The sequence below is a fragment of the Dermacentor andersoni genome, chromosome 1, assembly GCF_023375885.2.
Source record: "Dermacentor andersoni chromosome 1, qqDerAnde1_hic_scaffold, whole genome shotgun sequence".
Lineage (NCBI taxonomy): Eukaryota > Metazoa > Arthropoda > Arachnida > Ixodida > Ixodidae > Dermacentor > Dermacentor andersoni.
Genome location: NC_092814.1, coordinates 135,758,862 through 135,774,839, shown reverse-complemented (window position 1 = coordinate 135,774,839; position 15,978 = coordinate 135,758,862). Strand labels below are relative to the sequence as shown.

The following is a 15,978-nucleotide window of genomic DNA, read 5'->3' as shown; positions in this document are numbered from 1 at the left end:
GATAGATAACCGTATGAAGCGAGTGGTGCCGCCGTCTACAATTGGTCCGCTTTGCCTTACTTAGCTTGCGGTGGCTGGTCGAAAATCGCGGCGGCGTGCAACGGAAGGTTAGGAATGCCGTCAAAACGGATTCTCAGCAAGAGAATAGTTGGCAGAACGAAATCGTAAACGTGCCGAAAGTGTTCTAAAAGGTTACACGCACACGAACAAAGCTTTATTATACGCAAATAAACCCATGCTCTCCGGCAGGTGCGAGGAGCCAGTGCCTGAGTGATTGGCGGGAGCTATCATTTATTCCTTTCGGAAAGGGGCCCCCCCCAGCCTGCGGCTATCCAGAAAATAAAAATCAGTTTTGTCCGGCATATTAATGCATCTTTAACGCGTACACGTCACTTTGACGCGGCAAGTTTTCGCGGTTTTGTGACGTTGCGTGACAGGCAGGTCAAGTGGGTGCAGCCCGAAAACTTTTCGCCAATAGCCGAAGACTAATGGCGAACAAGCATCGAATGAGAAATAACTATTTTTCTTTTGTTCCGTCCAATCACGCATCATTAGTGCGTCACGTCATATCACATGGGCAGTTATCGCGCTTTTTGTGAAGTCGCGTGACAGACAGGCGAAGTGAGGATGGTCCATAAAGTTTTTGACCTATTGCGGAGGGCTGACTGCAGAATTGGAATAGCATAGTTTGGAATAGCTTTACACTGCCGCGACACTGTTGTTACATCGTTGCACTGCCAATATGTGAAATGCTACATTTTTACTTCCAGGGGCCCTATATCGTAAAGCTATTCCAATATCATTTTATTCCGATCTCCTGAAGTCAAATTTCCGTAACCGCCGACCCAAGCATCGGGAGGTCACCGGCAGGGTTGTCTGAACACACCAATCAAACGCTCTCTTCGTTCATAGGAAGTCACTTTTGTTTGCTTGAAAAACAAATAGCATTGCCTACACTGGGGGGCTTGTCTAATCTAATTGGCTGAAAAGAGGAGAGGAGCACGCTCAAGTGGAGAGGGTTTCGATGGGGCCGAGCCACGGCACTGAAAATCGATAACCGGATGAGGAAGGAGTGTCAGCGTCTGCGAATGGTCCACTTTCACTTCCTTAGCTTGCCGTGGCTGGTCGAAAATCGCGGCGGCATGCAACGGAAGCTTAAGAATGACCCGAAAACGGATCTCCACAGCAAAGAAGAGTTGGCAGAACGATGTCGTAAACGTGCCGAAAGTGCTCGAAAGCGTTACATGACCATGCAAAAAGATTTATTATACGCAAAAAAAACCGAGCTCTCCGGCACGCGCGAATAGCCAGTGCCTAAGCGATCGGCGGCAACCATCTTTTATTCCTTTCAGAACGGGGGCAGCCTGCAGCTATTCAGAAGAAAATTCAGTTTTGTTCGGCATATTAATGCATCTTTAACAAGTACACGTCACTTTGACGCGGTAAGCTTTTGTGGTTTTGTGACGTCGTGTAACAGGCAGGTGAAGTGGGTGCAGCCCGAAATCTTTTGACCAATGGCGGAGGGCCAGCGGCGTAAACGCGTCGAATCAGAAATAACTATTTTTCTTTTGTTTGGTCAAATCATGCATAATCAGTGTGTACACGTCATATCAGAAGGGGAACTATCGCGGTTTCCGTGACGTCACGTGACAGACAAGTGAAGTGGGGTGGTCCAAAAAAGTTTTTGACCAATCGCGGAGGGCTGATTGGAGAATTCGAATTGAAAAGTTTGGAATAGCTTTACGTTACAACGCCCCAGTACAATTTCTATGAATGTTATTGGGGAATGTGTACTTTATATTAATTACTATCACTCTTAGGGTGCTTTTAAGCTTTTGATATATTCAAATGTTTGTCTTCATTTATATCTTGGGTGGTTTTTGTTTGGCGCCTTTAAAGCAGTTCTATAAACGCAAGAAGAAAAATATGTACATGCATCTTTCTGTTTACCGTACGCAGGATCACTGCGGTATGTCGCACTTGCGGCAGTGCCCTGTTTGCGTTCTATATGCATTCCTCTCTGAAAACGCGTCCCATTATTGACGGCACCTGATGCGCAGTGGTCGGCTTGATGAGAGCAGCTTGAGCGCAGCTTGAGCGCCTCTGTTCTTAGTTAAGACATATTTCCGAAAGGTTGTGTTTTATCTACATAAAGGCCCTATATACAAATATACGCATATATGCGAAGGTTGTAGCTTCGGCTCCTACTGGAGGCAAGTTGTTCTTCTTCCACTTTCATTTTTCTTTACATTATCACCTCTACAATTCAATTAAAAACATTTCCCGGTGCTTTCCTTGGCCTTATTATCTGCTGTCCTCATATGGTGTCGACGTACAAAAATCCGGAAGCTCGCTTTGCCGCCCTTCTTCCCGGTTACGTATATACTATATATATACTCCGAAGTACAAATATTATTCTGCCTCCCTTTTGTATGGGAGCTGTATGCCATCCCTTTAATTTCCCGTGGTATCGTGTACATTACAGCACTTTTTTATAATATTGTATACCAAGTTGAATTTTTGTTTGTGTCTTTATTACCGTTATTGTTTTCGAGCAAAATTTGCGGTTATTGATACGTCGTGTGTGCGTGATATTTATGGGATGGCCGTAGACGAACTGCGTCCCACACCTTGTTTTTTTTTCTCGTCGTTCGAGTGGTAGAGACCACTAACTAGGTCGTGGTGGTGGCGCTGCTGCCGAGATGCCCTAATCTCTCTCCCACTTACCACCTAGCTTCGATCGCGCGGATCGTGCATGGGCACAGTTTCGTAATCATAAGTAAAAGCATATGTTCCTGTGCTTTTATTTTATGATTACGTATGTTTCATATTTGCTGAATATTGTACATCTCTTGCTTTGCATGCATGTAAATAACTTCAAACTCACAACACATCTCGCTAAAAGAATAACAATCTTGAAATTAAAAAGAAAACAGTGAGTGTGCCTCACTGGATATTCTTTTTTTTTTAGCTTTTCTTTCAGCTTGCATCAAAGCAAGCCCTTTCGTGCAAGTTTCCTTGCATGACACAACGGGAATTCTTACACTGAAAATTCTTAAATGCAAAAAGAAATGAAGCTTTCGTTCGGAGAAAGCTGGCATCTCATGAGGATGGTGGTTGACGCCTAGAAGAAGAGAGAGAACACAAAACACCGATTCTAGTTGGTGCACCAAGAGAGCACTTCCTGTTGTGCTACGCGTCATTGGTAGGAAAGAGGAACGTAAAGCAAAAAGGCAGCCGCAGAGAAGTCAGTGGCGACAGACGCGGAAAGAAAACATCGACGCGTAAGAGAAGCAACGTTTCTATCGAGAGCCATATGTCTAGCTGCAACAACTGCGCAAATTGGCTGCCATACTGCGGAAACAGTCAAGTGCTTTAACGCAACCGAGAGTACCACTGTCGGCGCTTGGACCTTTGCCTGAGCTCTTCACCGGTAACCAAACGGCAAAAATTTTGATTTTTTTTTTGTAGTTCGGCACTAGTCGCCGAAGGAAGATATATGTGAGTGTCATAGTTGGCTGTCACCTCTTTGACACCTACACCATGAATAACTGAAAAAGAAAGGCGTCGCGTGGCAGGGAGACCGTGCTTCTCTTTGTTGCCCCTTCGATGTTCCCACCATCGCCTCATAGCCCATTCTAGGCTCCTGGTCGCTGCCGTCCACTCCTGGGAGAGCTCTTCAGAGGACAATAAATAACGAGCGTTCTTTCCTCCACTTCGTACGCTCCTTCATCCAAACAGAGCGTGACAAATATATTAGTAGCACCAGAGGGCGCCACAGCGCGATTCCGGTCGAAGGGACCTACATACACATCTCAGCGGCCGCTGCTCTGCCTGAGTTCTGCGAGCGGCAGACCGTGGAAGCAAAATAATAATACAGAACAAGAATACATGCGGAAGAGAGGCGGGGGAGAGGCGCGGGGCGAGAGAAACTGCCAAGGCGAGCGCTGAAATTGTCCGCGAGCTCTTCACGCCTGCGTGACGTTCGTGGCGACTCCAGGATGCACGCCTCCGCGCCTGCCAGTGGCGTGAGGGTGACGCAACTATAGAGAAATTAGCCGTTCGCATTCACCAAATTGCCTTCGCTTCTCTCAGCATGACCGAGACCGCCATCATTTTTTTCTGCTTTTATGAGTGGACGCTGATCGTTCTTTCTTTTTTGTCTATAAGACACCCTTGTAACATATTCTAGTGCGGCAATAAATTCTTGCGCATAAAAATTCTTACGTATACGCATATATTTTCTTGCTTGTTTTTCTTACATAACAGAAAATATCGCAATAATACGTGTGGGACGGTACGGGGACGAACCCACGTGTACTCTCCGTCGCACTTTCCCCAGAAAAAAAAAAAAGCCCACAAACAATATTGTTGATATGCAAAATGAAAAGAAGGCGAAACCAGGTTATGTAGACGTGGCGCGCAGACACATTTTTCTTTATTGCAGAAATTTGGCCGGCAACGATGTGTTTTAGTGTGTGGTATAGTGCAAGATCGTTCAATAAGAATTTCCCGATAGATCAACTCAACACATGAAAAAACTTTAATCTGACCGAAATAATGTGTTTCTTGTGACAAGAAACTTAGAAGCACCTTCAAGGCTTCAAGATCCCTGCGAGAAATCCTCTAGTTAGCTTAATGAAGGCCAAGTACAAGGTATCTCTTTTGAGTTTAATTCTTGTTATATTATTTTTTTTTTCTATTTCATGCAGCAACGGTCTTAATAATATTGAGTGTTTGGCGTTTTCATTGAGGCTGGCTCATGACAATAAAGCATAAGATATATAACAATGAATTTAAATACCTTTCAATATTTTCTTATCTGCTTCGGTGCCTTATGGATAACTTCTACAGTTACAGGATCTGTTTAAAACGACCACAAACATCTAGTGTTTAACAGAATCGAATAGCGTCAACACTTCACTCCCACGATACAGTAAAACCGTGGGGATGCTACATAACCTGTGTGCTATCCCTCGCCAGCACTCGCTTGCATGCCGTGCAGTGCTGATCTACTGAACCTTCAGCAGTATAGCTCAGCGTTTAGAGCGAAGTTGGCTATAGAGCACTACGTCGCCGTTTCGGCTCCCGACTACGGCGGCTGCAACGAGATAGCGGCGCAATGAAGAAACAGCCGCTGGTGGGGATAGAATTTCGATGCTAATTAGGATACAGCACGTAATCGAGATATGGCGGATACATCTACCACTGCGTCCCTCATAGAAAACGCCTATGGCGCATTAAACCTCGTTATTCAATCATCCGTGCAGCGAAAATCGTAGCTAGCGCTAAGGCTCCCTTCAACATTTGTAGCCATTCAGCCTGAAGTTCATCGCTTCCAATTGAGGGGGGTCACCAGTATACTGCTGTATCCAGATATCAATAACGTTACTTCTAAGGATTGTCGACTACAAAAACAAATGACGCACAGAATGGCGCGTATATTGGAAAAAGCTGGAACGACTGGCACAAGTCCACTATAAATCTCGAAGCGCAATACTGAAGAAATGCTCGGAAGTTCATCGAATGTCCTTCTGGCCAGCGACCATATGGCATTGGTACACGTAAACCTAAAAATAACAGCAACAATACGCAACAATACGTCTGGAGATACCACGAGGAGCGCCTATGTCCTGTTATAAGCAAAGAGAGCTTACACGACCGCGCTGACCTCGACACGTTCAGTGCGATTGCTGCTTGCGTGTCTTTTGCAAACTACTTTGTTATTGCTTTGGATAATTAAAACTGTATAAGACGTTCTTCACAAGTCCAAAATCCGAACGTTCCATAGGAGAGTAAAGGCAAATATGTAAGGGAACAAGATTGATATTAGTGTGATGTTGTGGTGAGGGTTCGTTGCTTCAGCTTAGCAAGAATGGTTGAACTTCTGAAATGCATGCGCAACATTAAAGAAAAATATCTTAATTTTAAAGAAGAACCAACATCTTTGGGAAGATCATGAGGGAATACTGACAGTTTAGTCTCAAAGGAGAATAGTCTTCCAATCACAGCGAAGAAACAGTGCGAAGGCGTGACGACAGCTTCAGGGCACCGCGCTGTTGTCCAGCCTTCGCGCTGTTCCTATGCCGTGGAAACTCCCCAACCAGCTTACATGTGCACCTTGCAAGAGTTACAACGCGTATAGTGTAAAGGAGGAAAATGTTTTAACATAACCATTATGCTGCATTATTCACACTGTAGGCACCTAATATTTACTGCCAGCTCGAAACTATACGGCGTGCTATGCGGCAGTTACACAAAACTCCGTTAAATATTTGCAGCAGCATTCCCATTTAGCGCACACTTTTCAAAAGTTCTTCACTCTAATAAAGATACCACTTGCTCCGTAGAATCCAGCTGCTTTTGCACTAACAAGAAGCTAGTACCATGATGTCTGGCGAATTTGCTAACGACTTCTCACGCATCCTCAGCGTTTCTTCTTCTTTTCTTTTCTTTTTTTTTGCGCAATGTAGTCTATGACTTTCTTTACTTAGTAGATTGCCCAAGTCGCTACTCTGCTCGCTTCTCATGAGATATCAGATGACTAAACGCTTGTCTTCAGTGCCAGTCTGCACAAAGTGAGAGCCTGCTAAAGTAAGACAGAAATCACCCCCAAACCCTCGAATAAGACTCCGAGCCGTGGTGATCCAACAAGCACTAACTGTTGCTTCAGCACGACACGAGCCAGCAGGCGGCGGGCGACAAACTACTAAGGAAAAGGCCTCGGCAAGTGCGTTTGAAATGTCGTCTGCATACTTGCGCAGCTGGCGCAAGCCGAAAAATATAAAAGCCAGAAAGGCCTCGAACGAGAAACGTTTTCCGCAACGTTAGGGATCGACGTGCCAAAGCACTCACCGACGACGACTAGACTGACAGATGCGTTGATCGACGTGCCCGAGGGGAACGAGACGAGGCAGAAGTAGACATCCTCGTCTTCGGGCTGCACGTGTCCCAGAGATAGGCGGTACGGCCGCCGTCCCACGGAGAAGTGGAGCCGACGTTCCTCGCGTGCCCCGCTATGCACCGTGTGCCTGGCCTGCACGAGCGGCACGTTCTCGCTGTCCACGCTGTAGATGAGCTGCGAGCCCCGGTACCACTGCAGCAGCAGCGGTGGCTCGGCCTCTGCCGCCACCTCGGTGCGGCACGGAAGGCGCGCTATCTCACCGCGAAGCGCCTGCACTACCTCTGGGGAGTCTGCAAAAAAGGAAGACGTGCAAAGAGGTCACTTAAAAAAGAGGCACACATTCGTTTTAAACAGTGGCAACGCTCAACGTCTTTTCCTCCCATAAGCTGGAGGAAAAGAGATGTGAAATTTAAATATAAAAAGAAAGAAAGAAACGGTTCTCATTGTGGTCGATACACAGGCATTGTTTTTTTTTTATTATTGTTATTCTTTGGCTTAAGCCTTGCCTAGCGTGAGAACCTCGCCTAGGTCGAAAAAAGAATTTGTTCTCTTGGCTTTTAGACCCGTGGCCACCTCATTCTCTTTGCCTCACCTTACTTTGGGTTGACATTTAGAACGCGGAATTTGAAAGTAGAATAGGTGGCATACAGGCTCGTGTTCTTAAAGTTGTGAACATTAAGCAAGCATTTAAATGTGCTGATTCAGGCTCGGGGATCTTGAGAAGCTCTTATATTGAGAAATGTACATTCTGGTCTCAGGAGCTACCGCGTCGAGCATCGTAATCTTATCCGTGTGCGTCCACCATACCGGTGAGGCAAAAACAGACCAGCCGAAAGTCACGCACGCATTGCTCGCGCAATTTCTCATTTGACGTTGGGCCGATCGCCACGAGTAAGCTTGCTCTACTATGTGGCCGCAACGACAGCGTGCTACAACAATGACAGTGTGCTGCGATTGCGGGGCCTGGCACGAGTGAACGAACTACGCAGTTTAGAGCGGTAAGAGTTTCGTAAACAATCAACTCTAGGATCTGCGTGACACCAAAACAACTTTGGTTCAATTGCAAATGAGATCGGGATATTTTGAGAGAGATCTAGAGTGCAGGCCTCTCCAGGGAGAATCTAGTTGATATGGAACGATTTATAGTAAACTGATGTCATAAAGCCTAATTTTCAGTTCGAACACACGGTCGCTCTCTGTATCTAGTACTGTTCATATGTTTGATCCTATAACTAGACGTAATCCCTAAGGTAACGCATGTTAACTTCTTTTAGCAGTAGAGGAACATTTACGACTGCATTGACACCTGACATTTTCAATCTGAGCGTCTGTCAAGTAGTTGAAATCAATTTACACTACAGCAGGCTTCAGTACACCATAGCGACTGTCTGAAGGATGTGAGCGAAATCATATCTGTATCAAAGTCTGTATATCATATCATATCAAATCATATCATATCATATCATACGATATCATATTATATCATATCATATCATATCATATCAAAGTTTGTATTAATCTTTTCTTCATAGAACGCATAGTATTTGTTAAACGCGTATAGTAGAAAAAAAAGGGCGAATGTTAATCATTGGTTCCTGAATCCTGCATAGAAAGCCCATATTTGGGCACGTGCTGAACCTTTGCATAGTGTGTGCCTTTTCACGCACGCAGAAAGCCTTCCTTGCCTCATTGCATAGTTCAATAAAATGAAGCTCTGTATCATAAAAATTCTGAAGGTTTCCTCGTCAGTGTACATTTAAAGAAATCTCCAGATCATTCGAAAGAATCATAGTGACTGTCCTTGATGTGGTCGCAAGCGTGAAACGCGCGAGAGAGGCGAACGTTTTTTAAAAACTAAGAGAAAAAACATACCGAGAGAATGCAAAACATCAGCGATCGGAATTTTTAATACCAGGAGCTCGAATAGCGGTTTCTATTTTGCGCCAGATCTCTTTCCCGCTCTGCCGTCTGTGCTGTTTTAGATTTTATACTCAGGTATTCGCTGCATGAAACAGAAAAACACGTCGCTTGCTGTTCCCTAGGGAAGTCATCTTTCCTTTCAGCGTAGCGGAATCGTCTCTTCTAGGTGAAAGCGTCAGCCGCACATCAAAGGTTCCGCTTCTTCTTGTATATTACAGCGCCAGTGGCGGAACCGCCATCGAACATTGTTTTCTATCTCTTGCCATACTTTTTGTCTTCTCTAAGTTTAGTCAACGCGCTGCAGAGCCTGAATGAAATAGCGTTAGGCCATGGACAACAATTCCCCGTCTGCATCTTGCTACCCCAGCTTAGGTTATTAATTGAAACGCGCATGACGCGGCACATTTACACTTTCCACGCACATCCTATCTGTCTGAAGCAACAGTAGCCGATCCGCGTCACACAGTGATAATGGAGCGTGGAAATGTAAAAAAAAATGCAGCCGTTGCCAGGAGCTCGCACTGGCTAAAAGTAAATTTTAGTAAACATTCGCGTGGCTGCATTCCTTTTTTTTTTTTTTTAATGCGTCAGACCAAAATTATCTTTTGTGGATCGACACGTCCACTGCGTTGTGGCTGCTGTGCTTTTCATGCTTATCTGTGGTTCGAAATAATACACGAACAAGCTCACTGATATCACCTGCCACGAAAAAAAAAAACTACTCTCGCAGCACATGCACCTGAAGTGTGAGCAGCCCGTCTGAAGTAAACATCGCGAGCTGACAAAAACAAGAACAAAACAAAACAAACAAAGAAAGCAAAACACCTGCAGCATCAGCTCCATAAGAAGTGCTAGAATACGCAAGTGAAATCCCCTTGCATGGAGCTACTTTCCTATAGATATGTATTTGCAGTCACTTGCAGGTCCACGGGGAGTAAGGCGTCGTGCAACAAAGATAAATCGCTCTCCGAATGAATAGCACTGCCTTCGGTGCCTGCAAGGTAAACGCAAGCAGCTCCCGATTCCTCCGGTCGCAGTGCACTTTGGCCAATACAGGGGAGGCATTTTCTATGTATAAATGGTAGTGTCAGTACTTCGCATTCGATCATAAAATGCCTTCAAAGTCCCAGATTATCCGCGCTTTTACTTACCAGGCTTTACACGAGAATGTTGTAGAAGTTGGTATTTCCATGGTATTACTGGCATGGAAGTAGTCGATAAATTTAGTGCCAGGTTAATTGAATCGATACCAATATTTGTTCGTACGCCTCTGGTTTAATTGATGCAAAATAAATGACGAAGCGCTGGTGGGTGATATGAACTCCTTCTTGTTTAATATAGCAAAACGTTCTTTGCTTCTGCCTCACTGTTCTAAATAAGTTATGGCTGTTTCGAAAGTGGCAGCACTATTTTTATTCACTCAACGACAACAAACGCGTGTTCTTCGATTTCCCTCAGCGTGGTAGAAGAGAATGTGAGATATTTTATATATTCGCCTCTTATGATAAGAATTCACGACAGTTCAAGCAACGCTTAGCACTGGTCGAGAACACGAAGCCAACAGCAAAGGTGCGCTTTCCGCAGGCAAAACACCTGCCTCAACATCCCTATGTGTTGTAAATGGCGATCGCATAGTGGCCTAAAATGGGGCACGGCAACTGGTTGCAACATTCTTACCTCCGGAGGGCGGTACTGCAACTCTAAGCCGACAACAAATATGTGGTCATCGAAGCAGTTAGTATAATTTCCGCCAGTGCGCCAGTGCTAGTGAAAGTGTATGCAGCGCTGCATCGCTAGAATAGCAACAATTACCCTCGCGTATCGCTATCATCAGAAGGAAGTGAGAAGCCGTCCTATACAGTAAGTTTCCCCCACGAGAATAGCGGCTGCTCGCAACCTACGGGGAGTTTCCTGTGTGCTACACTCTCCGCTACCCTCTTGAGCAGCACACTTTAAGCAGATGTTTAAGTGAACGTGCCTTAGCGGCAAGTGCTCAGTCTCTATCAGTGGCACTAGCACGCGGAAACGTAATGATCTACGAGAATCCTTATCGTCAGGGGCGCGCGTCCAATCTATATCGCCGTGCCTGCGGCTGCGCCAAGACTTTGGCGCCTCTAATTACATGCGGCAGCCATTACACGTAACTGCTTGGTTCTTTTAGGGGCAGGCAAGCGTCTGGTTGTGCGTGCTTGTTATTTATTCCTTTATTTATCTATGTGCCGTGGCGGACGGTGAATACCTTAGCGGGCGTTCATTATTTACCTTGCTTCCATTCGAGCTTCATTAATAATAATAATAATAATAATAATAATAATAATAATAATAATAATAATAATAATTGGACGAAGAAGAAGCAGGAGGCGGAGGAGTGGATGTGGAGAACGTTCTGCGTACACATTGTGTGGCGACAGCCGTCGTGGCGATTGGCTAGACAGTGTGACAAGTAACTCAAAAGAAACTTCATGTTATGTTACTATGTCCAAAGCCCGTGTTCGGGCCACTCTCAGGCCCTGGTTTTATTGGCCTCCGTTGCCAAGATTATACATTTCCTAAGTGTGTATATGCATTACGACTAGGCCGTGGGCTTCGCTTCTTTTAATGTTCCATACAATCTTCGTACCTGCTTTGGTGCGGTCAGTGTGCCGACTCCATCAATAACAAAAAAAAAAAAAAGATCTCGCAAACTAAGTTTTTCGTAATACGCCTAGTTGCATCATTTCAACATTCTAGATCCTCTCTGATCTGTTTCCTTAGAGTAGTCGTAAACCAAGGAGTTATAAGTATGAGAAAGATACAAGAGACGCGAAAAATAAATGCAACAGATTTAATAGTTTCTCTCCCCGGTCTTGCGCAAAACATCATAAGAGAAAAGAGCTGAGAGCACTCAGTACACTTCCCTAACGCCGTGATGCGTTTCCTGACAGCTGCACGAGAACATCAAGGCTGCAGGGCAAGACACACAAAAAAAAATACTAAACCTCGCCGCTGGTCATGCCAGTCACACGCGCATGTGCCCTTGCCCATATTTCCGCCTCTCTCTTCAACGTCATATGCCGGCTCTGTGCAGCCATGAGCCGAGACGAAGGCGGAATGTCTCCGCACCGCAAATACCAGTAGGAAATGGCTGGGGATTTACTAGTTCATGCTGAAACAAGCGCAAGACAGACAGATTTTCGGTTCTTCAACTTTCTTGGAAGCCGCTACGGCTAAAAATTTTCTAGGCTGCACTAAATAATATAGGAGGCTGCGAAACATGCCCGTTGAGTATAAATCGCATTTTGGTGCATGGCCTTGCCCAGAAAAACATCACTTTTGTTGAAGGCTCCGAGAATGGCTTCAGGTGGGTTCTACAGAACTAAGATGCATGTTTGATCTGGTTTCTTGTCCATGTGGGCCTTTGTGATGCACGCTACTTTTTTTAATGGGTGTATCCCACCTGTTCAGCGGAGTGACTGGCGTGGAACTCTTCTGTCTCCGACATGTTGCATCCAGTTGCTTGTCGCGAAGGTCATCCATTAGCACAAGCAAAAAGCAAAAGTTACCCGTATATATATATATATGTGTGTGTGTGTGTGTGTGTGTGTGTGTGTGTGTGTGTGTGTGTGTGTGTGTGTGTGTGTGTGTGCGCGTGTGTGTGTGTGTGTGTGTGTGTGTGTGTGTGTGTGTGTGTGTGTGTGTGTGTGTGTGTGTGTGTGTGTGTGTGTGTGTGTGTGTGTGTGTGTGTGTGTGTGTGTGCGTGCGTGCGTGTGTGTGTGTGTGTGTGTGTGTGTGTGTGTGTGTGTGTGTGTGTGTGTGTGTGTGTGTGTCTCTACCTTGAAAAGCCCTATACACCATAAATTATTGAGATTACAGTTCACCATACCTCAAGCGCGATGTGGTGTTTTACAATGCTAGGCGAGCCCAGTACAAAAAGCATTGCCTATGCTTGAAACAAGGCATTGTACATATCACACAATGCTACATCTCAACCAGAAAATGATTTTTTCAAAGAACGAGTGTGCAAGTCCTTTATAGATGCGCTTCAGCCATGTGCATGCTCTCTGCGCTCTCGCATGCACACTCATGTGTATAGTAAATCCACGAAAGTACTGAACTTCCTTACAGCCTGGAAAGCAACCTTGAATTCAGAGATGCAGTGTTCGCTTGGCAGCATGAACAACGCACAACTCGCCTCATTGTTATGCCGCGCGCCCATCCTGCACTAAACACAATTGATGTATTTCTTTTAGCAGCTTATTTACTGAAACTTAAGACGCTGGTAATACATGAAGAGAACAGAGCAAGCGTGTTCGTCAGAGGTATGCTATACATCTGTGCGGCAACATTAAGGCACTTGCTGCCTGCTCCCCCACAGCGCACATGCTTGGAACTTCAGCCCTTGCGCATAATGCCCCGAGACGAACGTTAAAAGCGTCATTGAACATTCTTGTGGATCAAAATGTAAGTGAATAGATAGAGACAACGCCCAAGAAGTAAATGATAAAATGCCTATCTCCTGTTGCGCGTGCGTAAAGAGTTTTTATGGTAACCCATGACGAGTTTCTTTAATTTTTACGGCTGGTGTTTCAGTTACCCGAGTTAACGACCGGACCACAAATTTTAACACAATCGGTAGTCTTTGCAGGCGATCTACAAACGTTTCTGATGTGGAGCCAAGCCAGTACAGCCGATCTATGAACTGCAAGCGTTTCAGCCTAACTGCCCGCAGCTTATGACATACCGTATAGACTCGAGTAAGGGCGGCCCTTTTTTCGCGATATTGATGACGTACGGGCCTTACACAGGACTGGCCCATTTTGTCTAATTTTTTGGACTACAAGTATCCTCCGTGATCCTCCGTGATCATATACCACCACAAATAGGAATGCTATCCTTTTCATAGTGAATGCATTCCTTCATTCGTGCACGCCGTGCACTTGGCTACTCGTGTTCGCTTTCAAAGCCACTGCTGTCCTTGCCACTATTCCTGCCACGCAGGAACAGGGAGCAGCCGGTCGTCGCCGCACCCCGAGCCTCCGAGATCAAACCACACCTCTCGGCGTCTAGCAGTGGTGTGCCAAAGTACGCTGATGCGAGCGCGCGGCATCAGTGTACCGAACGCACTTGCTTCTAAGTTGCAATTCTTATTCTAAATTTTGGCATGCGAAGTTGGGAGTGCGACCCTTACACGAGTGCAGCCCTTACACGTGTTTATATGGTATATGTAGCGTATGTCCTAACTTTCGTATGGAAACCATATTGTAATGCATGGCAGTCTGTACGCGGGATGGGCTGACTGTGGAAAGAAACATGTTTTCCGTAGCCTAATATATTTACAATCCACGTCACCCGAAAAAGTGTGAACCATTTTCTTCCGAAACAGCAACCAGTATTATTCTATTCAGTTCAGATACGGGTTCAGGTTCAAGTTCGGGTTCGGTTCCACATCCTGATTTAAATACGAGGTCATTTCGTTAATGAAAGGTATAGCGTTCCGAAACGTCAGCCTGTTATGAGGTATGCTTTAGTGAAGGCCTTCAGGTTGATATTGACCACCTGAAACTCTTTGCCGTGCATCCAAAATACATGAGCCGAGAGTTTCTAGATTTCGCCCTGATCGGAAGTGTGGCCACTGTAGCAGCCCTATAAAAACAAAAAAACCACGATACCCATATCCAATTATCTTGCATGAAGGTATGGGAGTCCCACATAAAAACCCGTATGTTCCCATATATTATAGCAAGTGTGTCCCCGTATCATACAGGGTAATGTACTGGTTTATATAGTGGGACCTCTATACGTCTATAAGGGTTTATTAGATATGGGGCATATGATACTTTTTTTGTTTATACGGCGGGATCAAACCCACGACATCTTGCTCAGCAGCAGACCACGATAGCCACTAGCCACTGTGGCAAGTGAACTACGGACTCCTTCACTTTTTTTAACTGCCCAATGGTGAATTTGTCTCATGCCTACGAAGTGATCTGCGATGTAGTGCAAAGAGTCAACTCTCCGAAGACTGCTTTATAATTGCAAAAGACAAAGCATTGGTGAGAATCTTCCTGACTGATGAATTACAGAAGCTGCATAATAATACGATATAATAGTTAATTTAACTGATTAAGAAGGTGAGAATCTATGTTTGCTGAAAGAGAGAGAGAGAGAACAACTTTATTGAAAATGCCTGCAGAATCGGTTAGGCTCTCTCCACGCAGGGAGGAGAAGCTTTTACCGCGACGCGGCCGCTACGTCAGTCTCGTGCGTTGTACTCCTCGAGGTCTTGGTCCCTCGCTACTTCCGCGGGTCCGAGAGGGCCACCGCCCCCTTCCTTGGGGTGCTGCCCCCCTTCTCCTCGGTTTCGCGCGGTCGCTGCCTCTCTAGAGCTGACGAGACCTGCTGGACGGCCTTGAGTTGTGCCTCTTGATCATAGCTCCTTGTTGCAGCCTCTAGCTGCGGCGGGATCGTCGTCTTCTCGCTGGCTTCTCGCAGATTTACGCTACAGTCCCAAAGGATGTGAGCCGCGGTGGCTCTCTCCTTCGCGCAAGGTCTACACACGTCACTCGTGTACACGTTCGGACACACGTGCTTAGCTAGCACCGTGGTGAGCAGGGGCATATAGTCTGTAACTGTCTGTATAACACTGCCTCCTTCCGGTTAAGCCCCGGGTGAGGTGGCGGCATAGTCTGTCTGTTTAGTCTGTACTACTTCACTATTTTGTTGAAGGTGGTCATCTTGTCCTTGGCACTGTAGCGCGACCAACACTCCGAGTCGGCCGTGCTTGCAGCTGCGCAGTTGGTTAGTCCTCGCGCGGCCGAGTTGGCCGTCTCATTGTGATTCACGTTCCCGCGTTCCGACACGTCACTGCCCATGTAGGCCGGAAACCACTTGATCACCACAGCACTTCTGCGTCCGATGTCTTCGGCCTTGAGCAGTATGCGCGTGGCCTCACTACATACCCTACCCTAGGCGTTGTTCTTCACTGCCGTTCTAGAGTCACACAACACTGTAGTGCATCCGGGGTCGGAGACGGCCAAGGCGATGGCCACCTCCTCCGCCCGGTGCGCTTCTCGAGTCCGGACGCTCGCCGCAGTCTTCGTTGCACCCGTCGATTCCCCGACAACCACGTCCGCGTCTGCGTCGCTGCTCCCTCGATACTCCGCCGCGTCCACGTA

The 15,978-nt window shown here is 46.0% G+C and overlaps 1 protein-coding gene across 1 annotated transcript in view; it reads right to left on the bottom strand.

Moving 5' to 3' along the window:
• Positions 1-15,978, bottom strand: part of LOC126543350 (synaptogenesis protein syg-2-like) — a 961,852-nt gene that overhangs the window by 506,947 nt on the left and 438,927 nt on the right. Inside the window, exon 3 of the mRNA XM_055062075.1 lies at positions 6,856-7,194. Coding sequence (XP_054918050.1) covers positions 6,856-7,194 — 339 coding nt within the window. The remainder of the gene's footprint in view (positions 1-6,855; positions 7,195-15,978) is intronic.